This window comes from Asterias amurensis, chromosome 6 (genome assembly GCF_032118995.1).
Source record: "Asterias amurensis chromosome 6, ASM3211899v1".
In the NCBI taxonomy this organism is placed as follows: Eukaryota; Metazoa; Echinodermata; class Asteroidea; order Forcipulatida; family Asteriidae; genus Asterias; species Asterias amurensis.
Window position 1 is genome coordinate 11,985,835 of NC_092653.1, and position 24,907 is coordinate 12,010,741.

Below are 24,907 nucleotides of genomic sequence, written 5' to 3' on the forward strand. Positions count from 1 at the left end.
AAAGCTAAGGCCATCTATACCACCCTATTCATTAAACATATGAAATACCAGATACGTATGTACAAATGGAAGAAGAAAGTACAAAGGTCTTTAATTTTAATATTATGCAATAGGCTACCCCTTGATTTATGGAAGCTGGCCATTTAGTGCCTAATAATGATCAATCATTCCGAAAGGTCATAATGAAACTTGGTATTGCCCTTCTATTCTTTATGTACACTTTGTTCTAGAGCTTGATTAACACATGGTGCTGTGACGTGCAATGCCCATAATTCATCGTCAATTATGCCCATGATCTAACTGGTGTTAATTGCTGCCTCATTCTAAAAGTGCGCCTTCCCCCCTTATTGGACGAGCTGCTGCTCTCTGTGCGTACGATCTGACACTATTTCAATAATTCTGTGTTCTATGGAGATGAGCTCGCAAATACACTGCTACATAAGTCAAAAAATGCAGAGGTCCATGTAATGTATAGAAGTAATTGGACGCCTGTGTTTATTATCTTTCCATATTATAAAATCCCCCTCGTTTACAGCCAGCAAGAAATATTGTGTCTTGACCGCTATTTGTACTAATATAGGGTCACTCTGCTTTATAAGATCACAGCGAAATCCACAAACTCGCTGTGAATAATCTTAAAAAATTTTAAGGTTAGCGGTAGGCTATTTGTACTACTATAGGGTCACTCTTCTTTATAAGATCACAGCAAAATCCACAAACTCGCTATGAATAATCTTTAAAATTTTAAGGTTAGCGGTAGGCCCCTGGACCAATTCGCTACAAACCGATATCAATGGATTAAAGGGAGTTGATGGTTAATTCATATGCTGCATGTTATTCGCCATCGGTATGCTTCAAGAGCCCGCTGTGCAATCAATGGACCCCCACATGCAACTGCTCCCTACTGTACTTATTTTGCACCCTGCATTTGAAAGTTGGGCACCACCCAGTTCTATTGAAGATGATGTCCCTCCTAACCTACTACATGCCCCATCCCTGTTATGTATGGAATACCCTGAATATTGACTAGAGTTTGCCAAGTTGTACACTAAACTACTAGGCTTACTTGTTCCTGATTGGCCTGACTGACACAAGCTCTTACTAACTTTCAAATTAAACGGCAAGATGCCAGAAAAATTATGATTGTCCGCCCTTTCTTGTCCTTGTGTACCTGTACTCATGCTTTGAGAATGTTGGCCCGTTATACCCCGAGTTACGTGTAAAGGCCGTGAAATATCCTGACTATTAATCTGTGGGATGTTCGCAATTATTGACCCTTTATACATACTAGATGTTTGAAACCTTTCCGTATTCACGGTACTCGTGTTACCTACTAGCGTTACTGTTGGGGCTGTACTTGCCCCAGCATTAGGTCTGAAAATGTAGCGACTCACCCGATTGGCCCGGCTAGTAAGCCATCGGCTTCACCACTCTCTGTAGCCGCCCATCTTCGCCCTCCTCATCAGGTATCACTTGGATTTCTTCAATGCGGTTCCCACTTCCAGCGAGTTGCCAAGAAGGTACCGAATTTTGCGAAACTATACAATCTATCTTAACTCCTCGGTGGCAGACTATTCAATGACGGTTCCCAGAAAGACACGCACCCTTTCCCCAAATGCATTGCTTTGGTTGGTTGAAAAGAACAATGGAACCACGTCTGAATGCGCCCTGACAATCCCAATCGCTTATAGCCCCGACTGTGCAACCTGACTATAATAAATGCATATTTCCTGGTGTTAAATCGGTTTACTGCGTTACGCATTAAACCCTATTATGCACTTGGACCGTGAACAATTGCTTAGATCTGTGGTCACCCTAAGACTGACTTTTTGTTTGTTGGTCATTGTATGGTAGTGTTTATCTGCAATGGTCATCTTATAATGGTTAAATTCTGTGGTCGCGATAGGCCTACCCAGATTTGTCACCCAAAAAATATGAATCCGATAATTAATATGGAATCCCACTGAGCCCGTTTCATACTTGCTGCGAATACGAATGCGAATGCGAATGCGAAGCGACTGACTTTTTGTTTGTTGGTCATCGTATGGTAGTGTTTATCTGCAATGGTCATCTCATAATGGTTAAATTCTGTGGTCGCGATAGGCCTACCCAGATTTGTCACCCAAAAAAATATGAATCCGATAATTAATATGGAATCACACTGAGCCCGGTTTGCCCTAAAGATTAAATCAGTTTAACAAAAACCCAATTAAAACAAAGAAATACTAGTAACAATACAACTTCAAGAATTTTACCTGTAGGGCCTATAGTGCTCGGGAAAGTAAGCCCCTATAGTAGTAGTCATGGTAATGGCTTTAAACAAAAATGATATTAAATAAATAAACACTTCGGTAGTTTTCTCAAAAGACTGATTCAAACAATTAGTGAATTATCTTCCTTTTTGCTTCCGTGTCATCAAATCTGAAAAAAAAAATATTATCACACTTGCGCAATGCACTTGGACCGTGAAAAATTGCTTAGATCTGTGGTCACCCTAAGACTGACTTTTTGTTTGTTGGTCATTGTATGGTAACGTTTATCTGCAATGGTCATCTTATAATGGTTAAATTCTGTGGTAGCGATAGGCCTACCCAGATTTGTCACCCCAAAAATATGAATCCGATAATTAATATGGAATCCCACTGAGCCCGGTTCATACTTCCTGCGAATGCGAATGCGAATGATGAGAAATAAATAAATAAAACTAATTTCCGATTGGAGTTTATCGCTCTGTCCCGAGCGTTTTATTCATGCATTGTACATAAACCACATGCAAATGTGTAATCAGCTTTTCACTATTTTCTCGTGACCCAGATGGCCGATCAATCTCAAACTTCTACAGGTTTGTCAGTTTATGTGTATGGTGGATTATATAAAGTACGTACACACTGCCAGCAACTGTTTTGTTAGCAAAAACCAATTCTGTAATGTTCCTATAATTAGTGAATCATCTTCCTTTTTTCTTCCGTGTCATCAAATCTGAAAAAAAAAAAGTATTATCACACTTGCGCAATGCACTTGGACCGTGAAAAATTGCTCAGATCTGTAGTCACCCTAAGACTAACTTTTTGTTTGTTGGTCCTCGTATGGTAGTGTTTATCTGCAATGGTCATCTTATAATGATTAAATTCTGTGGTCGCGATAGGCCTACCCAGATTTGTCACCCCAAAAATATGAATCCGATAATTAATATGGAATCCCACTGAGCCCGGTTTGCCCTAAAGATTAAATCAGTTTAACAAAAACCCAATTAAAACAAAGAAATACTAGTAACAATGCAACTTCATGAATTTTACCTGTAGGGCCTTTAGTGCTCGGGAATGTAAGCCCCCTTCGTAGTAGTCATGGTAATGGCTTTAAACGAAAATGATATTAAATAAATAAACACTTCGATAGTTTTCTCAAAAGACTGATTCAATCAATTAGTTAATTATCTTCCTTTTTGCTTCCGTGTCATCAGCTCTGAAAAAAAAATATTATCACACTTGCGCAATGCACTTGGACCGTGAACAATTGCTTAGATCTGTGGTCACCCTAAGACTGACTTTTTGTTTGTTGGTCATTGTATGGTAGTGTTTATCTGCAATGGTCATCTTATAATGGTTAAATTCTGTGGTCGCGATAGGCCTACCCAGATTTGTCACCCAAAAAATATGAATCCGATAACTAATATGGAATCCCACTGAGCCCGGTTTGCCCTAAAGATTAAATCAGTTTAACAAAAACCCAATTAAAACAAAGAAATACTAGTAACAATGCAACTTCAAGAATTTTACCTGTAGGGCCTATAGTGCTCGGGAAAGTAAGCCCCTATAGTAGTAGTCATGGTAATGGCTTTAAACCAAAATGATATTAAATAAATAAACACTTCGCTAGTTTTCTCAAAAGACTGATTCAAACAATTAGTGAATTATCTTCCTTTTTGCTTCCGTGTCATCAAATCTGAAAAAAAAAATATTATCACACTTGCGCAATGCACTTGGACCGTGAACAATTGCTTAGATCTATGGTCACCTTAAGACTGACTTTTTGTTTGTTGGTCATTGTATGGTAGTGTTTATCTGCAATGGTCATCTCATAATGGTTAAATTCTGTGGTCGCGACAGGCCTACCCAGATTTGTCACCCAAAAAATATGAATCCGATAATTAATATGGAATCACACTGAGCCCGGTTCATACTTCCTGCGAATGCGAATGCGAATGCGAATGCGAAGCGCTTGACTTTTTGTTTGTTGGTCATCGTATGGTAGTGTTTATCTGCAATGGTCATCTTATAATGGTTAAATTCTGTGGACGCGATAGGCCTACCCAGATGTGTCACCCCCAAAATATGAATCCGATAATTAATATGGAATCCCACTGAGTCCGGTTTGCCCTAAAGATTAAATCAGTTTAACAAATACCCAATTAAAACAAAGAAATACTAGTAACAATACAACTTCAAGAACTTTACCTGTAGGGCCTATAGTGCTCGGGAAAGTAAGCCCCTTCGTAGTAGTCATGGTAATGGCTTTAAACAAAAATGATATTAAATAAATAAACACTTCGATAGTTTTCTCAAAAGACTGATTCAAACAATTAGTTAATTATCTTCCTTTTTGCTTCCGTGTCATCAAATCTGAAAAAAAAAATATTATCACACTTGCGCAATGCACTTGGACCGTGAACAATTGCTTAGATCTGTGGTCACCCTAATACTGACTTTTTGTTTGTTGGTCATTGTATGGTAGTGTTTATGGTCATCTTATATGGCAATGGTCATCTTCTAATGGTTAAATTCTGTGGTCGCCCTTATGCTGCATTATGCACTTGGACCGTGAATAATTGCTGAGATCTGTGGTCACCCTAAGACTGACTTTTTGTTTGTTGGTCATCGTATGGTAGTGTTTATCTGCAATGGTCATCTTATAATGGTTAAATTCTGTGGTTGCGATAGGCCTACCCAGATTTGTCACCCAAAAAATATGAATCCGATAATTAATATGGAATCCCACTGAGCCCGGTTCATACTTCATGCGAATGCGAATGCGAATGATGAGAAATAAATAAATAAAACTAATTTCCGATTGGAGCTTATCGCTCCGTCCCGAGCGTTTTATTCATGCATTGTACATAAACCACATGCAAATGTGTAATCAGCTTTTCACTATTTTCTCGTGACCCAGATGGCCGATCAATCTCAAACTTCTACAGGTTTGTCAGTTTATGTATATGGTGGATTATATAAAGTACGTATACACTGCCAGCAACTGTTTTGTTAGCAAAAACCAATACTGTATTGTTCCTATAATTGGTGAATTATCTTCCTTTTTTCTTCCGTGTCATCAAATCTGAAAATAAATATTATCACACTTGCGCAATGCACTTGGACCGTGAAAAATTGCTTAGATCTATGGTCACCCTATGACTGACTTTTTGTTTGTTGGTCCTCGTATGGTAGTGTTTATCTGCAATGGTCATCTTATAATGGTTAAATTCTGTGGTCGCGATAGGCCTACCCAGATTTGTCACCCCAAAAATATGAATCCGATAATTAATATGGAATCCCACTGAGCCCGGTTTGCCCTAAAGATTAAATCAGTTTAACAAAAACCCACTTAAAACAAAGAAATACTAATAACAATGCCACTTCAAGAATTTTACCTGTAGGGCCTAAAGTGCTCGGGAAAGTAAGTCCCTATAGTAGTAGTCATGGTAAAGGCTTTAAACAAAAATGATATTAAATAAATAAACACTTCGATAGTTTTCTCAAAAGACTGATTCAAACAATTAGTTAATTATCTTCCTTTTTGCTTCCGTGTCATCAAATCTGAAAAAAAATATTATCACACTTGCGCAATACACTTGGACCGTGAACAATTGCTTAGATCTGTGGTCACCCTAAGACTGACTTTTTGTTTGTTGGTCATCGTATGGTAGTGTTTATCTGCAATGGTCATCTTATAATGGTTAAATTCTGTGGTCGCCCTTATGCTGCATTATGCACTTGGACCGTGAACAATTGCTTAGATCTGTGGTCACCCTAAGACTGACTTTTTGTTTGTTGGTCATTGTATGGTAGTGTTTATCTGCAATGGTCATCTTATAATGGTTAAATTCTGTGGTCGCGATAGGCCTACCCGGATTTGTCACCCAAAAAATATGAATCCGATAATTAATATGGAATCCCACTGAGCCCGGTTCATACTTCCTGCGAATGGGAATGCGAATGCGAATGCGAATGATGAGAAATAAATAAATAAAACTAATTTCCGATTGGAGTTTATCGCTCTGTCCCGAGCGTTTTATTCATGCATTGTACATAAACCACATGCAAATGTGTAATCAGCTTTTCACTATTTTCTCGTGACCCAGATGGCCGATCAATCTCAAACTTCTATAGGTTTGTCAGTTTATGTATATGGTGGATTATATAAAGTACGTATACACTGCCAGCAACTGTTTTGTTAGCAAAACCAATTCTGTAATGTTCCTATAATTAGTGAATTATCTTCCTTTTTGCTTCCGAGTCATCAAATCTGAAAAAAATATTATCACCCTTGCGCAATGCACTTGGACCGTGAAAAATTGCTTAGATCTGTGGTCACCCTAAGACTGACTTTTTGTTTGTTGGTCCTCGTATGGTAGTGTTTATCTGCAATGGTCATCTTCTAATGGTTAAATTCTGTAGTCGCCCTTATGCTGCATTATGCACTTGGACCGTGAAGAATTGCTGAGATCTGTGGTCACCCTAAGACTGACTTTTTGTTTGTTGGTCATCGTACGGTAGTGTTTATCTGCAATGGTCATCTTATAATGGTTAAATTCTGTGGTCGCGATAGGCCTACCCAGATTTGTCACCCAAAAAATATGAATCCGATAACTAATATGGAATCCCACTGAGCCCGGTTTGCCCTAAAGATCAAATCAGTTTAACAAAAACCCAATTAAAACAAAGAAATACTAGTAACAATGCAACTTCAAGAATTTTACCTGTAGGGCCTATAGTGCTCGGGAATGTAAGCCCCTAAAGTAGTAGTCATGGTAATGGCTTTAAACAAAAATGATATTAAATAAATAAACACTTCGATAGTTTTTTCAAAAGACTGATTCAAACAATTAGTTAATTATCTTCATTTTTGCTTCCGTGTCATCAACTCTGAAAAAAAAATATTATCACACTTGCGCAATGCACTTGGACCGTGAACAATTGCTTAGATCTGTGGTCACCCTAGTACAAACTTTTTGTTTGTTGTTCATCGTATGGTAGTGTTTATCTGCAATGGTCATCTTATAATGGTTAAATTCTGTGGTCGCCCTTATGCTGCATTATGCACTTGGACCGTGAACAATTGCTTAGATCTGTGGTCACCCTAAGACTGACTTTTTGTTTGTTGGTCATTGTATGGTAGTGTTTATCTGCAATGGTCATCTCATGATATTTAAATTCTGTGGTTGCGATAGGCCTACCCAGATTTGTCACCCAAAAAATATGAATCCGATAATTAATATGGAATCCCACTGAGCCCGATACATACTTCCTGCGAATGCGAATGCGAATGATGAGAAATAAATAAATAAAACTAATTTCCGATTGGAGCTTATCGCTCCGTCCCGAGCGTTTTATTCATGCATTGTACATAAACCACATGCAAATGTGTAATCAGCTTTTCACTATTTTCTCGTGACCCAGATGGCCGATCAATCTCAAACTTCTACAGGTTTGTCAGTTTATGTATATGGTGGATTATATAAAGTACGTATACACTGCCAGCAACTGTTTTGTTAGCAAAAACCAATTCTGTAATGTTCCTATAATTGATGAATTATCTTCCTATTTTCTTCCGTGTCATCAAATCTGAAAAAAAATATTATCACACTTGCGCAATGCACTTGGACCGTGAAAAATTGCTTAGATCTATGGTCACCCTATGACTGACTTTTTGTTTGTTGGACCGGTAGTGTTTATCTGCAATGGTCATCTTATAATGGTTAAATTCTGTGGTCGCGATAGGCCTACCCAGATTTGTCACCCCAAAAATATAAATCCGATAATTAATATGAAATCCCACTGAGCCCGGTTCATACTTCAAGCGAATGCGAATGCGAATGCGAAGCGACTGACTTTTTGTTTGTTGGTCATCGTATGGTAGTGTTTATCTGCAATGGTCATCTTATAATGGTTAAATTCTGTGGTTGCGATAGGCCTACCCAGATTTGTCACCCAAAAAATATGAATCCGATAATTAATATGGAATCCCACTGAGCCCGGTTTGCCCTAAAGATTAAATCAGTTTAACAAAAACCCAATTAAAACAAAGAAATACTAGTAACATTATCACTTCAAAAATTTTACCTGTAGGGCCTTTAGTGCTCGGAAAAGTAAGCCCCCTGTAGTAGTAGTCATGGTAATGGCTTTAAACAAAAATGATATTAAATAAATAAACACTTCGATAGTTTTCTCAAAAGACTGATTCAAACATTAGTTAATTATCTTCCTTTTTGCTTCCGTGTTATCAACTCTGAAAAAAAAATATTATCACACTTGCGCAATGCACTTGGACCGTGAACAATTGCTTAGATCTGTGGTCACCCTAAGACTGACTTTTTGTTTGTTGGTCATCGTATGGTAGTGTTTATCTGCAATGGTCATCTTATACTGGTTAAATTCTGTGGTTGCCCTTATGCTGCATTATGCACTTGGACCGTGAACAATTGCTTAGATCTGTGGTCACCCTAAGACTGACTTTTTGTTTGTTGGTCATTGTATGGTAGTGTTTATCTGCAATGGTCATCTTATAATGTTAAATTCTGTCGTCGCGATAGGCCTACCCAGATTTGTCACCCCAAAACCATAAATCCGATAATTAATTTGGAATCCCACTGAGCCCGGTTCATACTTCCTGCGAATGCGAATGCGAAGCGACTGACTTTGTGTTTGTTGGTCATCGTATGGTAGTGTTTATCTGCAATGGTCATCTTATAATGGTTAAATTCTGTGGTCGCGATAGGCCTACCCAGATTTGTCACCCAAAAAATATGAATCCGATAATTAATATGGAATCCCACTGAGTCCGGTTTGCCCTAAAGATTAAATCAGTTTAACAAAAACCCAATTAAAACAAAGATATACTAGTAACAATACAACTTCAAGAATTTTACCTGTAGGGCCTATAGTGCTCGGGAAAGTAACCCCCTATAGTGGTAGTCATGGTAATGGCTTTAAACAAAAATGATATTAAATAAATAAACACTTCGGTAGTTTTCTCAAAAGACTGATTCAAACAATTAGTGAATTATCTTCCTTTTTGCTTCCGTGTCATCAAATCTGAAAAAAAAAATATTATCACACTTGTGCAATGCACTTGGACCGTGAAAAATTGCTTAGATCTGTGGTCACCCTAAGACTGACTTTTTTTTTTTTAGTCATTATATGGTAGTGTTTATCTGCAATGGTCATCTTATAATGGTTAAATTCTGCGGACGCGATAGGCCTACCCATATTTGTCACCCAAAAAATATGAATCCGATAATTAATATGGAATCCCAATGAGCCCGGTTCATACTTCCTGCGAATGCGAATGCGAATGATGAGAAATAAATAAATAAAACTAATTTCCGATTGGAGTTTATCGCTCTGTCCCGAGCGTTTTATTCATGCATTATACATAAACCACATGCAAATGTGTAATCAGCTTTTCACTATTTTCTCGTGACCCAGATGGCCGATCAATCTCAAACTTCTACAGGTTTGTCAGTTTATGTATATGGTGGATTATATAAAGTACGTATACACTGCCAGCAACTGTTTTGTTAGCAAAAACCAATTCTGAAATGTTCCTATAATTAGTGAATTATCTTCCTTTTTTCTTCCGTGTCATCAAATCTGAAAAAAAAAAATATTATCACACTTGCGCAATGCACTTGGACCGTGAACAATTGCTTAGATCTGTGGTCACCCTAATACTGACTTTTTGTTTGTTGGTCATCGTATGGTAGTGTTATCTGCAATGGTCATCTTCTAATGGTTAAATTCTGTGGTCGCCCTTATGCTGCATTATGCACTTGGACCATGAATAATTGCTGAGATCTGTGGTCACCCTAAGACTGACTTTTTGTTTGTTGGTCATCGTATGGTAGTGTTATCTGCAATGGTCATCTTATAATGGTTAAATTCTGTGGTCGCGATAGGCCTACCCAGATTTGTCACCCAAAAAATATGAATCCGATAACTAATATGGAATCCCACTGAGCCCGGTTCATACTTCCTGCAAATACGAATGCGAATGATGAGAAATAAATAAATAAAACTTATTTCCGATTGGAGTTTATCGCTCTGTCCCGAGCGTTTTGTTTTTTCATGCATTGAACATAAACCACATGCAAATGTGTAATCAGCTTTTCACTATTGTCTCGTGACCCAGATGGCCGATCAATCTCAAACTTCTACAGGTTTGTCAGTTCATGTATATGGTGGATTATATAAAGTACGTGTACACTGCCAGCAACTGTTTTGTTAGCAAAAACCAATTTTGTAATGTTCCTTTAATTAGTGAATTATCTTCCTTTTTTCTTCTTCTGTGTCATCAAATCTGAAAAAAAAATATTATTTCACTTGCGCAATGCACTTGGACCGTGAACAATTGCCGAGATCTGTGGTCACCCTAAGACTGACTTTTTGTTTGTTGGTCATCGTATGGTAGTGTTTATCTGCAATGGTCATCTTATAAAGGTTAAATTCTGTGGTCGCCCTTATGCTGCATTTTACCTCATATCGGTCATCATAAAACTTGAATGAAAATTGATATTGCGCAAAGTCAGGTACAAACTTAATTGGTTTTTGGAGCCATTTTTTCTTCTTCTTTGTTCTAAAAGGGCAGGGAACATTATCGTTTTGTAAAAAATAGAACACAAAACTAAGTATAATGTATTTTTCTTTTTATTACTCGAGTATATCTGGTAATAAAACAAAACAAAACCCTGTTGAAATTCACTTGGTAACACTGAACTCAGGGAAATTGTGGCAAACTTTCACCTACTGTTTTTAAGTTAAACATGGAAAATGACAAAAATAACAGTAGTGAATAACAATGTCATGTAAACAATTTGACACAAAAAATCTGTATTTACTTCATGTATGGCATTTGCATGGAAGAGTATAAAGGACCTGGTAAAAAAAAGCTATTCCGCCCGGGCTGCAATCCGAGCGGATTACTATTTCGCCTGGATGGATTAGTAATTTGCCTGGGGCAAATTAGTAATCTGCTCGGGCAAATTAGTAATCTGCTCGGGCAAATTAGTAATCTGCCCGGGCGAATTAGTAATCTGCCTGGGGCGAATTAGTAATCTGCGCGGGCGAATTAGTAATCTGCCCGTGCGAATCAGTAATCTGCGCGGGCGAATTAGTAATCCCCTGGGCGAATTAGTAATCTGCCCGGGCGAATTAGTAATCTGCCCGTGCGAATCAGTAATCTGCCCAGGCGAATTAGTAACCCCCCCCCCCAGAGCGAATTAGTAATCCCCCCAGGGCGAATAAGTAATCCCCCAAGGTCGAATTAGTAATCTTCCCAGACAAATTAGTAATCCCCCCAGGGCGTATAAATATTCTGCCCGCGCGAGTTAGTAATCCCCCAAGGCGAATTAGTAGTCCGCCCAGGCGAATCAGTAATCTGCCCGGGCTAACTAGTAGTCTGCCCGGGCGAATTAGTAATCCCCCAGGGTGAATTAATCCGCCCAGGGCGAATGAGTAATCTGCTCGCGCGAATTAGTAATCCCCCAGGGCGAATTAGTACTCTGCCTGGGCGAATTAGTAATCTGCCCGGGCGAATCAGTAATCTGCCCGGGCGAATTAGTAATCCCCAAGGGCGAATTAGTAGTTCGCCCGGCCTTTATACACTTCCTTACATTTGTACTCTCACAAATCGATAAAAAACAGATGAAACATATACTTTGCAAAACAAAATCATATGTTTCAACTTAATTATAGTTAATCATTAAATTGCACATTTTGTGCAATTTGGTCTGGTATGCCATGGAGTAAAAGCAGGATGAACAATGCACATGGGTCAATCCACTCTAATCTCTCCATTTCGTGTGACATTTGAATACACTGTGGGATATTAAAGAAAACTAAAGATTGTGCACATTGCAAACCACTTAAGCACTGTGCTTAACAAAGAACAAAACAAATGTCTTAGAATTTAAGTAATAACTTGGAACCATCTTCAAGGTTAATCAATTACATTTGTAGCACAGAGAGGTTGGATGGACATTTCATACCAAAATTAAGAAGAAGTGGTGATAATGATGAAATGATTCATACAAATGTTATACCTTTTTAATGTGGTCCCTGTTAAGAGTAGTTCCTATCAAAACCACACAACCTCGGTATTAAAGAAACTGCAGAGGATCATCTTTTGAGATGTTACCTTTGTTACATGAACACACTTGTCACAAAATATATTACAAACAAAACATACCTTATGTTTTAAACCCTTGAAAAGATTTTTGGCTGATAACCATTCCAAAGAGGTTATGGGTGTGAGTGAAATAACCCTTGTGTACAATGTAAATCAATAAATTAAATGTTATTATCACTTTCCATTCAAACAAAATTACACCTCTGTTCTTGTTACTAACATAATGTATTAAAGATGACCCAGTAATTAAAATGTATATTACCATTTGGTTTGTAAGCTGAGAAATGTACAAAGACACAAAAAAGGTACAAAATACTTCCCTTTTTTGTTAAATCTTGACCACACTCCAAAAGGCTATTATTCGCAATCATATGTACCCATTAGTGTGTAAAGACACATATAGAATATAATAATTGTGGACTTGTTTTCATATCCTAAAGTCCTATCACCAATCTTAACAATCTCCCAACACTGATGTTTGAATTTCCTTTAATGTTTTGTTTTAAAGAAAAAGTACAGAATTGGTAATTATATATTGTTTTTAATATATTAAAAAGAACAAGAATAAAATGCTCTTGGTTTTTGCTCGATATGAACATGCACAAAAACCCTGACAAAGCGGAAAGTGTTCTTTTTACAGTGCTGTTTTCACTGAATTTGATGAAATTCGCACACAGGTTAGTTTCTACTAGAAATGTTGTTGTTTCTATTAGTGTTTCTATTGTTGTTTCTAATTGTTGGTTGTATTAGAAATGAGAGGAGTGGAAATAATTTACTCTTATCCAAATCGTCTACATACAATTTTCTAATTAGTGCCTGGGTAAAAAAACAAAAATGTAATTTACGGCAAACTACCTCTTTTTAATAACTACAAAAACTAAAGATAACAATATGACAATTTAGAGACATATTACAAAATAACACATGAAGGACTGTCTTGATAAACTTAAACACTTTTCTCTACCTCACATTTATAAAAACTGGTAGATAATAGTCTTTTTGAACAAATGTTACTTATGTTAAATAAATTGTGATTATTCAAGATAGAATCATTTTTGTTTAGATACTATTATGTTAATTAAATATATAAAAACAAACACTTTTTACTATGTTGCACTGAGCTTATCATTATGATTCCAGAAATTCCAGGTACAATGTATGTAGAATCGATGAACATAATTTGGTTACAGACACAATTATCTTTTTGTGTTTGATTATTTTCTATTATAAACAAACTTTTAATTCTGATAAAAAAAAGAAGGGAAAAAAAGGAACTTTGCACGAAGCCAACTAGACCATAGTTTCTTGTTACTTTAAAGGGGCACTGTCGTCGTTGTCGTGATCATAGTCTGCTTGTGGCTGGATAGGAAACCCAGTTACTACACAGGAACGTGTGGACAGTCACATCAAAAAACTTAAGCTGTTAAGGGCGTTGCAGGTGTCTGTGTAGTGGTGACTCACCAGTCTAGCCAAAACTAACCCATCACTGGGCTCATCAGTAGAATCTATGCTACAGAAAGGAAAGTATGCATTTGTCATTAAAACATTATAATGATACATTGATGTAAGTAAATCTTATACACAACAATAGTGTACATCAGTGTATTGGCTTAGACAAGAAAACATACTAGGATTTCTACAATTCAATTGGTGAAGAAGAAAGAAAAGTAAAACAGAAAAATACAACAATAGACGATGTAATGTATTAGAGGACGAATACAGTATGCAACCATTTCAGGATTTTTTTCAAGACCTTTCCGATGTGTTTAAAATTCTGCTTTGTTCCCAAAGGGCGGTAATTATTTTTTTCTTCTTGTCTTTCTTTTTTTTCTCTTGTTTTTACAGTGTGTGTGTCACGTAGTGCGAATGCCATGAATGCCATGAACACATCCCAGGCAAAGCCTGGCAAGGCAACAGTGGCTTAGCCAGAATTCACTTTTCACTTTTCACTTTTTTCTTTTTTTTTGGGGGGGAGGTGGGGTCACAGGGGGGCTAGGGGAAATGGGTTTGTCAGTGGTGGGGCCATGCTTCCTTTTTTGGGGGAAAGGGGGCGCATCGTGACATATTATGACATTATAAATTCTCATATTAACAATTTCCTAGTAGCTAGAACAGTCTATTGTTAGCCACTGATAAGGTCTCGGGTAAATTTTGCCGTACTAATCTTCAGAGATTTTGAGAAAGAAAAGCCTTGATCGAACATATAAATGCAACAATCATCATGCGTTTGTAGCGCATTTTGCAATGGCTCTGCAGTTTTACGTCCTAGCCACGATGTCACATGACTTAGATAGTGCAATCGGTCGATTGTGTTTTTTTTAATGGTATGAATAATGTTTTGTAGGGACCTTGGAAAGATCAAGTAAAAGTAAGTGTGTAAATAGATTTAGCCCCCCCCCCCCTGTCAATTTTTTGTAAAACAGCCTTTCATTAAAAATTTTTAACTGTTCCATGCCGTGCATAGTAAATATAACACCCATTACAGAGCCAGCATGAAACAGCAGTTAGGCATCCTGGAAACCATGTGCAGGGACCATGTGAGTTTTGGTGCTGTGTGACCTGAAGACTGAACTACTGACTTGAACTTGTTGAACTTTTTCTGTTTTCCTTCATTCCAGGTATGTAGATTTTATTTAAATTGATACCATAATTATTTTAGGATATGTAGATCACCTAGATACAATTCTAGAACTTTTCATGAAACTATAAGATGAGTAATTTGGCTTCAACTTTGATCATCCTAAGTGAAATTTTAAAGTATACCATACAAACATGTATGCACTCAGATTAGTTTGTAACTTTTCCCTTTTTAATAATGTGTTAAAGGGACAAAATAACTACTTGTCTTCATGATGCTTTGATAAATGATGGTTGTACTTATAAGTCAAAACCTTATACCATGCCCTCATGCTAAGATTGATACTTGGTTACTTTCCTAACTATGTGTATTTTGAGGAGAGAAAAGTCAGTTTAGTTTTGTAAGTTTAGTTCTATGTAGTAAAGCTGTGTACATGTACATGTATGAGTACATTGTACATGTAATTTAGCCCAGCTTTGTTCTATGCATACTCTGTGACTGTGTGGCACCATTAAGTCTGTTAGATTAATTAACTCCATGCCTCAGGGTTTGGTCAGTGGTGCAAGGTCGGAGTTGTATATATTCAAAGTGTTGTACCAAACAAGCCTCTGGGATTTCATTGTTTATATATTGAAGTTTGCAAGGAGTTTACTACTTCTTGGGTTGTGGTTGAGATTTAGTTCATTGATAAATACTAAAGAAAGTATTGCTAGAAGTAACTACCACAGGAGACATTGCAGAGTTAATTAATGTTTCTCTTTATCCTGTTATTTAATGTGTTTCTTTGTTTGGAAACTAGAGTCAGTTTAGAGTTGTTTCAGACAAACACATCTAGTGTGGTGATTTCTGTGCATAATTAGTATGGCTAGAGCACAGGTGTTCTTGATTGTAGAATGGTATTACTTGCAGTGAATTATATTGTTATTAGTTAAATCATTGTTGTAACATTTGTCATTCTGTGGATGACTGGAGACTGAACTACTGACTTAAACTTGTTGAGCAACAAACTCATTTCTGTTTCTGTTTGCCTATTATTCCAGACCAATTTAATGCGATTCTTCACTGTTTGAAATCAACTTAACATTGAGGTGTAACAATGTGTTTTCTTTTCTTTTCAGGGACCACCCACAAGCAGGATGGGTTGTGTGATGGAACATGCTGTATTGGTCATAGTTGCAACCATCTTGAGTTTAATAACAATTTGCATGGTTGCATTCCTAATTGCACTCCTAATGTACATAAAACTAGAAATGAGGGCGATCAAGGAATGGACTGGGTCTTTTCAAATCAACAACCCTGGAACTGATAGAGAGTCCGGTGATTGTTGGCCCAGCGTAGAAGCCGTCCCATCAATTTCAAATTCTCAATCTTCAAGTAGCTCAGAATGCGTTGCAATCTATTTTGCGACAAAATTCACCTATGTCATCATATAATCAGTTGTTGTGTCATTTATATAAGTTTTTAAGATTTTGAAATGATGCAAGACAGTTTTTGCTCACTATTTTGCATGGTGTTGAGTCTTTTTTTTCTTTCTGATATGCCACACTGTCTCTCTGCAAGCTGCACAGCCTTAATAGCCCCATAGATTGTGCCAATATGCCGGACTCCCTCAGATTCTTGGCCCTACGCCCTAGTAGCTTCAGCAGGTGAGATCATTTTTGTAACAGAAACCGATGTTTTTATGCACTGCCACTACATGTATGCAGAGATTTTCCCCCCACTTGTCACTTACCGTAGACTTTTTGTTTGTTGGTCATCGTATGGTAGTGTTTATCTGTAATGGTCATCTTATAATGGTTAAATTCTGTGGTTGCCCTTATGCTGCATTTTACCTCATTGGTCGTCATAAAACGGAAAGGTTTCTTATCCAAAAGACAAGGTGTTAAAGAATTTTTAAAAAAATTAAAAAAAAATGACAGGGGGCTATTTATAAAACATTAAATAATTAAATAACAAATTAAAACAAATGTCACACCCCCCAAAATTGAGCCATTTTGGGTATGCCTTGAGCTAGTCTAATTCCCATCATTAAGACAGTGTTGGGGTCATTATGACTAATGCCTTTCTCCCTAAGCAGGAACAAACAAGGATATTCATATTTCCTTGTCTTAACTGTTTCTTGAAGAAGTTTCTCCCTTATCAGTTGTGTGGGTGTTTCTTAGAAATTTGGGAGAGTGTGTATAAAATTGGGTTATTGGCAATCAGCTAGGCATTCTGACTTTGAGCTGCCTTGCTGCTAAGACGTGCAGTTGTCGTTAGAATCGCTGCTGTAGTTGATGTGCTAAAACCAAACCAACTCTTTTATTTCAACCATAGGTGAGTTGATATACTCCATCTTTCTAAGAGGAACCTATTAGTAGTAATCTGTTAGGGTTATTCATTGTTGATTTATATTAATTATAGTGATCATAACATTTGCTTTCCTAGTGGATGGACTGATTCAAAATGTTGCATTTATCATATATTGTTTGTTTTCAGAGCTAATGAAGATGTAATGTAATCATGAGTTCAGGACATCCTGTTCTTCTCTAGTATTTTGATGATAATCAGTTTATATAACTTTTACTTTGTTGCTTGAGGAAATGACTGGTTGATAAAGTATTTTAGGGTTTATAGTTTGATATAAGTTTTAACTTTTGATCCTGAGAGTTTTGAATGATAATTTATGTTTTCCCATCATGAATTTGTTTGCAAGATGTTGATATAATTTCTAGCCAAGTTTAGTGAGTTTCTTTTGTTGATTGTTTTGATAGTTATTTACATTTATTGGATTTACTTTCGTTTAGTTTCAGAGTTATAGATCATAATTACAGTTGATATGGATATTTTCATGGGGTTTCCGTTATCTTGATACATGCTAAATTCACTTTGGTTATACTGTTATAATTATTTCATTCGTGAGAAGTATGGATTGTGATATTGTTCAGACATTTCTTTCCTGTAGTTGATGCGCTAAGACCAAACTCTTTTATTTCAACCATAGGTTGTTTTGCTGGTTACTACTTTGTGGTAATGTAGTTTCTCAATGTTGTGGTTGAAGAGAAGTTGCTGACCGTTGGTGTAGACGAAGTGTTTGGACGTCATCTATAGTTTCTATTATCATAGTTTTCATCATTTCATTGTGTACCTGTTTGTCTTCAATTTCATCTAGTCTTCAATTCTTCAATGTGTCTTCTTGAATTCGACTATTGAACTTTTCCTGATTCCTTCTGGATTTGTTTAGTCGGTTCGTCAAGTTTTCTTCATTTGAACAATTTGTCGGTTAAAGATTTCTTCACTTGAACTTTTCGTTGTTATCGCTTGGAGTCGCGTCGCGTGATGTTCGACGGATCTACTTATCTTCAACTCAAGAGTCTTCATAGTGCTAAGTTTGTTTGTCTTTCATTACTTTCGTTGTATTAATTCTTTGTCAATGTGAAAATCTTGTATTTTATTTGAATTGGATTTGTGCCATTATTTCTTCTTGTTTGATATCTTAATTGTTGTTGCCAATACTTTTTTTGGAGATAAGTTTTTGATGAAATACATTAAGATTGGACTGTCATTAATCGATCTTGTCTTCATTATTGAATCATATAATTATTTAATTTTGTCGTACCACTGAACCGGTTATTTATATATTACGGGAACCTATCATTCAGGTAATACCCATGACAAAATTTGGAGGCACCACCCGGAGAAAGGTCGAGTCACTTTTTAACAGCTGTTGTATCAGTGACCCACAGTCAAACCAAAACAATAACAAGAAGAAGCATCCAATTCATTATAGTTGATCATTTTTATCTATTATATGTTCTTGTACTTAATAATTGTTGTATTAATTAGTTAACCATGTCTGCCACAGAGGGTGAAACTTATTCAGGGCCAGTTTCTTTTGACAAAGCTTTACAGGAATTTCTTTTTAATCATGGCAAGTCCCTAGATGATCTAAAGCCTTCTGTACCCACAAGTGATGGTGCATCTCCACCAGTGAAACACATTGTAACCAAGACGGCTCATAGGCGGAGGCTCCGTTTGTTTTCTGGTAAATTTCCAGTGCCAAGTGGAGAGTTTGACTATGAGAGCTGGAAGCGGCCCGCACGCCAGTTAGTAGATGATATTGGGGTTTCACAATCCGAGAAGTTGAGTCGCCTGATAGAGTCCCTCCTTCCCCCAGCGAGCAAAATTGTATGGGCGCTGGGAAAGTATGCATCAGCAGATGAGTGCCTTGATGGTTTAGAGAAGGCGTTTGGCGTCACAGCTGATGGTGATGAGTTATATCTCAAGTTTTGTGACTGCTACCAGAGGTCTGGGGAAAGAGCATCAGATTACCTGACACGACTGCAGGACCTTTTGACCCGGGTCGGGGATGCTGGGGCAGTTGCTGAGGAGAGGGTGAACAACTTAAGGTGCCATCAATTTTCAAGAGGCTGTTTGTACAATGAGACCCTACTTCTGCAGTTAGACCTTAAGAAGCGCACCCATCCCCCTGACTTTGTAACCCTCCTAATGGAAGTCCGGCAGCAGGAGCAGAGGGAATGGGAGGAGGAAAAACGGGCGGTGAAGTCGGTGAAGTGCACTGCAGCAGCTGTGGCTACGTCTGATGAGGTGCTGGAGCTACAGGAAACAGTTGCAGCATTGCGTAACCAGCTAGCTAATGAACGAGGATCTACCACTTCCAAGCCCTTGGACTCGGCTCCCCAACCGACTAGACCTACCGGTGCGCAGGCGGTGCACTGGTCGAAACCTAAGCCAAGAAACGCAAGACAACCGCCAATCTGTTTTAACTGTGGCCAGGCTGGTCACCTGATGGGTAGCTGTTCTAACAAGACAGATGCCAACTTGGTCCAGAAGCAGATGGCAGCTAGGTGCAAGAAGAGTGTTATTCCAAGTTCGGGAAACGACGGTGGCTGCCAGTAGGGGGACAACCGGTAGCCAATGTGGAGCAAGGTCCCGGAAGAGGGAAACATGTCAGCATCGGGCTTGGGGGTGTTAGATGCTTCAGTCAGGAAGGTAGCCCCCTCCAAGGGCTACCCCGTGATCTCGTCGGAGATCCATCTATTGTCATGGCTTAGGTAACTGGACATCCATGTAGTTGCCTACTAGACACCGGCTCACAGGTGACGTGTTTAGCAGAAGAAATTTTATCAGCAGAAGTTGTCAAGTTGTCCTTTGTTACCCCTCAATGGTCTCCAAGTTGTTGGAGCCAGTGGGAGTACAGTCTCATATATCGGTTATGTGAAGACAGTTCTGAGGTTTCCGGCAAACACAGCTGGTGTCACTGAGGATATTCCTACTCTGGCCCTTGTTACACCGAGGAGAAGTGATTTGAATAGAGCTCCACTTCTTGTGGGCACAAACTCGAGCGTGGTCAAGCGGTTACTTCAAAGATGTAAGGATGGAGCAGGACCTGACTTTCTTCAGAAGTTAAGTGTCAGTTGCGCATGGGCTGGCCCAAACCGTGCTGTTGATTCGCCCAATGGCACGTCTTCGTCTGACGGTCCCCTCTCATCTGTGCATCTTTGTAGTCACCAACAAGTCGTTTTAAAACAGGGTGAGACAGTGAAGATTCCTGGTACAACAACGAACCCTCTTGGTGACGAGATGTCCATTCTGGTCAAAGCGAATGAAGGATGCCCGACACCGGGTGGTCTAGTTCTCAGACGCACCCTCAACACCCTTTCACCAGCAAGGAACCAAGAGGTAGAATTGATTATTTCAAATGAGTCTAGTCATGATATCATGCTCCCTCCAAGAGCAGTGGTTGCACATACATATGCAGTGGAAGTGATTGGACCCATGCCCAGAAATAAAGATGACATAGAAACGAATACACACCGAGCCAGTTGTGAAGTGATGGAGCCAGTCACTGATGAGAAGCTCTCTTTCAATTTTGAGAATTCACCACTAGATGATGGTGCAAAAGACAGAATTTCCCAGCGGTTGCAGAACTATTCGTCTATCTTCTCGAAGGACAATATGGACATTGGGTGTACTTCTGCAGTAAAGCACCATATCCGCCTAAAGTCTCATCTGATAGGCGGATCCAGACAAGATTAGTTCAGTTAAGTCTTTGCCAACACCGTCCAATGCGAGAGAACTAAAGTCTTTTCTTGGGTTTTCTGGATATTACAGGAGATTTGTCCAAGATTACTCGTCCATAGCCCGCCCGCTGAACCAACTGACGGCTGCGTATGATATTACAAAGAGGCACAAGATTGGAAAGAGGAAACCTCAAGTTCTACTTCGAAGTGCCACTGAACCTTTTGGTGTTTTATGGACAAAGAAGTGCCAAGAAGCTTTTGTGACCATCATTGGGAAGTTGACTTCTGCCCCTGTTCTAGGATTTGTTGATTACAGTGCTCCTTTTGTACTTCATACTGATGCAAGTTTGACTGGTTTGGGTGCCGCATTGTTCCAAGAGCAAGAGGGTAAGCTTAGGGTCATTGCCTTCGCAAGCCGTGGTTTGTCAAATAGTGAAGATAACTATCCAGCGCACAAGTTAGAGTTTTTGGCTCTAAAATGGTGTGTCACCGAGAAATTTCATGATTATTTGTACGGTAGTCATTTTAAGGTGTTCACCGACAACAACCCTCTCACTTACATCCTCACATCCGCCAAGTTGGATGCAACCGGACAACGGTGATTAGCAGCCCTTGGTAATTATCACTTCAGCATACAATACAAGCCTGGGAAGAAGAACGGTGATGCAGATGGATTGTCGAGACGTCTTCAACTTGAACCAAAGTTAGATGCTGAGGCAGTTCACATTAGTCAGAAGATAGAAGATCTCAAGAGAGGTGTTTGTGATGTTAACAAAGTTGAAGTCACGTTGGACAACTCTTGTGTGACTGCAATATGTCAGGCTATGAGCAGTTCAGGGATGGAAAGCGCAGCACTTAATTGAGACAGTTACCGGTTCGACAAGTTCCGTACCGGATGATTTAGAAGACACCAAATTGCCTGGCCCAGAGTATCTTCGTGGGTTGAAACAGAGTGTTTGGGTAGATTTCCAGCAAGCTGATGAAGATATCCGCTTCCAACGAGGGTCTAAACCTACTGCCAAGGAGTGTAAGTTGCTGACTGATGGGATGAGGATTCTTCTTCGACAGAGAGTACATTTTAAGCTTAAAGATGGTGTATTGTACCGTGAAGGTGCAAGATCAGGAGAACCTCTTAGACAACAGTTGGTCCTACCATTGAGTCAACGTTACCTAGCCTTTGAAGGGATTCACGATCATGTTGGTCATCTGGGATATGAGCGCACCTTGGACTTGGCCCGTGCCGGGTTTTACTGGCCTAGGGTGGCAGCTGATATAGAAGAGCAATGCCGCAAAAGTTCTAGATGTCTCCGTCGCAAAAGGAAGATGATGAAGAGAGCACCATTAGTCTCCATGCAGACGACTCATCCTATGGAGTAAGTGTGTATGGGTTTCCTCTCTCTTGAACCTGACAGTCGAATCACAAAAGATGAGAAGAAGCATCAGTGGCGATTGTTTGTCAAACCCTTGGTCCATGCCTACAATTGTACGAAGAACGACACCACTGGAATGTCCCCATATGTATTGATGTTTGGACGGGAGCCACGTCTTCCAATTGACCTGCAGTTTGGGATTTCCGGCAGTCCAAAGAAGGCAACATCACATAATAAGTATGTGGCAGATCTACGTGATAGGTTGCAACGAGCTCATCAGTTAGCTACTGAGAGAGCTGAGAAGGCTGCGAACTATAACAAAGAGAGGTACGATAGAAGAGTAAGAGACCATGCTCTTTCCGTTGGTGACCGTGTGCTAGTGAGAAATGCCTCACCGGTAAACATAAACTAGCTGATAGATGGACCACCGTCGTATACAAGGTGATTAAACGTGTAAGTGTTGGTATGCCGGTATATGTTGTGAGACCAGAGGATGACAGTGGACCAGATAGGACTCTGCATCGTAATATGCTCTTGCCTTGTGGGTTTCTTCCCGATGCCCAACATGAGCCAGACATACCGCAGCCAGATGATCCTAAGAAGACTCCAAAGGTTTTACCTCGACGATCGAGATGCCGAGCTGTTCCACTCCCAGCAGAACGTTCCCCTGAATTATCTCCATGTTCCAGTGACGATACTGATACAGATTCATCAGTCGTCGTAATTCAAAGGAAGACACGACCGATACCAGTTCCGAGGAAGTGTATTGTGAGCTTGAGTTCCGATAATAATGATGGTGATCTCATTAGCCAGTTGAATCCAGATGCTCCTGAGTTTAAGCCAATTGAAGTATTGTCAGAGTCTGATGAACCCATGGAATCTGCAGAGAGCGTAGAGTCAGAACCCGCCCAAGATGAGGTTAAAAGCCCTGATGATGAAGATGATGTAGTCGTTGTTTCCTTCCCGAGACAAAACCAACTACAACCGAAAGTTCTGTGTCATCAGACGAATCAACAACTGGAGTAGTCAGATCTCCAGTGAGACGTAGCAGACCAATCAGAAATCGACGTCCACCAGATTGCTTTGGGTACAGTCGGCTGGGTCAATCAGAAGCTAAATTGATTGAAGAACACCTTGCAGTTCAAAAGCAGAGTTTAGCGTTGCTTCAATCGTGCCTTTTGCCCGTATAGTTTGTTGTATAAAATTATTGGTGCCATGTCGGGACGCCATGATTTTAGGAGGGGAGAGTGTCACACCCCCAAAAATTGAGCCATTTTGGGTATGCCTTGAGCTAGTCTAATTCCCATCATTAAGACAGTGTTGGGGTCATTATGACTAATGCCTTTCTCCCATAAGGTATAAAATTGAGTTATTGGCAATCAGCTAGGCATTCCGACTTTGAGCTGCCTTGCTGCTAAGACGTGCAGTTGCTGTAAGAATCGCTGCTGTAGTTGATGTGCTAAGACCATATTTCAACCATAGGTGAGTTGATATACTCCATCTTTCTAAGAGGAACCTATTAGTAGTAATCTGTTAGGGTTATTCATTGTTGATTTATATTAATTATAGTGATCATAACATTTGCTTTCCTAGTGGATGGACTGATTCAAAATGTTGCATTTATCATATATTGTTTGTTTTCAGAGCTAATGAAGATGTAATGTAATCATGAGTTCAGGACATCCTGTTCTTCTCTAGTATTTTGATGATAATCAGTTTATATAACTTTTACTTTGTTGCTTGAGGAAATGACTGGTTGAGAAAGTATTTTAGGGTTTATAGTTTGATATAAGTTTTAACTTTTGATCCTGAGAGTTTTGAATGATAATTTATGTTTTCGCATCATGAATTTGTTTGCAAGATGTTGATATAATTTCTAGCCAAGTTTAGTGAGTTTCTTTTGTTGATTGTTTTGATAGTTATTTACATTTATTGGATTTACTTTCGTTTAGTTTCAGAGTTATAGATCATAATTACAGTTGATATATATGTTCATGGGTTTCCGATATCTTGATACTTGCTAAATTCACTTTGGTTATATAGTTATAATTATTTCATTCGTGAGAAGTATGGATTGTGATATTGTTCAGACATTTCTTTCCTAAAGTTTTGTTGAGAATACTTAACTTTGAAAGACTTTTCTTGTGGGATTTTATAGGAGTTATTATATTTTATTCAGTGATATTGTTTAGGAAATGGTTTGATAAGATTAAGTTAATACTCTACTTTGCTTCATTTTCATGTTCTTGATTGGAGTTGATTCTTTTGAGAGTCATTGATTTGATAACAGTTACTTTGGTTTTAGTCATAGTATAGAGTTTCATTCATGGTCATTTGGTCAGTGTGTAAATACACTGGTGTGAATGGTTACTAAGGCAACAGTGTGCACTGCAATAGTGGGAAGTTTCTTGGAACACGTTAAGTGTTCGTTTACGAGAAGACCATGCAAAATCTTCAAAAATCGACAAGGTGGGGGGTCAGCGATTTAAACTCAAATCTTGGCTATTTGATCCCCACCTGGGACCATAACACCTGGT

General features: G+C 38.7%; 2 protein-coding genes and 1 long non-coding RNA gene across 3 annotated transcripts in view; 2 read left to right on the top strand and 1 right to left on the bottom strand.

Annotated features, from left to right (window-relative positions):
• Nucleotides 1–24,907, top strand: part of LOC139938018 (adhesion G-protein coupled receptor G7-like) — a 244,279-nt gene that overhangs the window by 49,899 nt on the left and 169,473 nt on the right. The window lies entirely within an intron of this gene.
• The window catches only part of LOC139938025 (uncharacterized), a 35,496-nt gene continuing 21,504 nt past the window's right edge, over nt 10,916–24,907 (bottom strand). Inside the window, exon 4 of the long non-coding RNA XR_011786109.1 lies at nt 10,916–13,909. This is a non-coding gene — a long non-coding RNA (uncharacterized lncRNA). The remainder of the gene's footprint in view (nt 13,910–24,907) is intronic.
• Nucleotides 18,809–19,893, top strand: LOC139938082 (paraneoplastic antigen Ma1 homolog). The gene has a single exon (XM_071933461.1). It carries the CDS (start codon nt 18,809–18,811, stop codon nt 19,874–19,876), a length of 1,068 nt encoding a protein of 355 aa, XP_071789562.1. The 3' UTR covers nt 19,877–19,893.

Excerpts from the sequence above, each read along its gene's own strand:
- LOC139938082 (XM_071933461.1), top strand. The coding sequence starts at position 18,809 with ATGTCTGCCACAGAGGGTGAAACTTATTCAGGGCCAGTTTCTTTTGAC.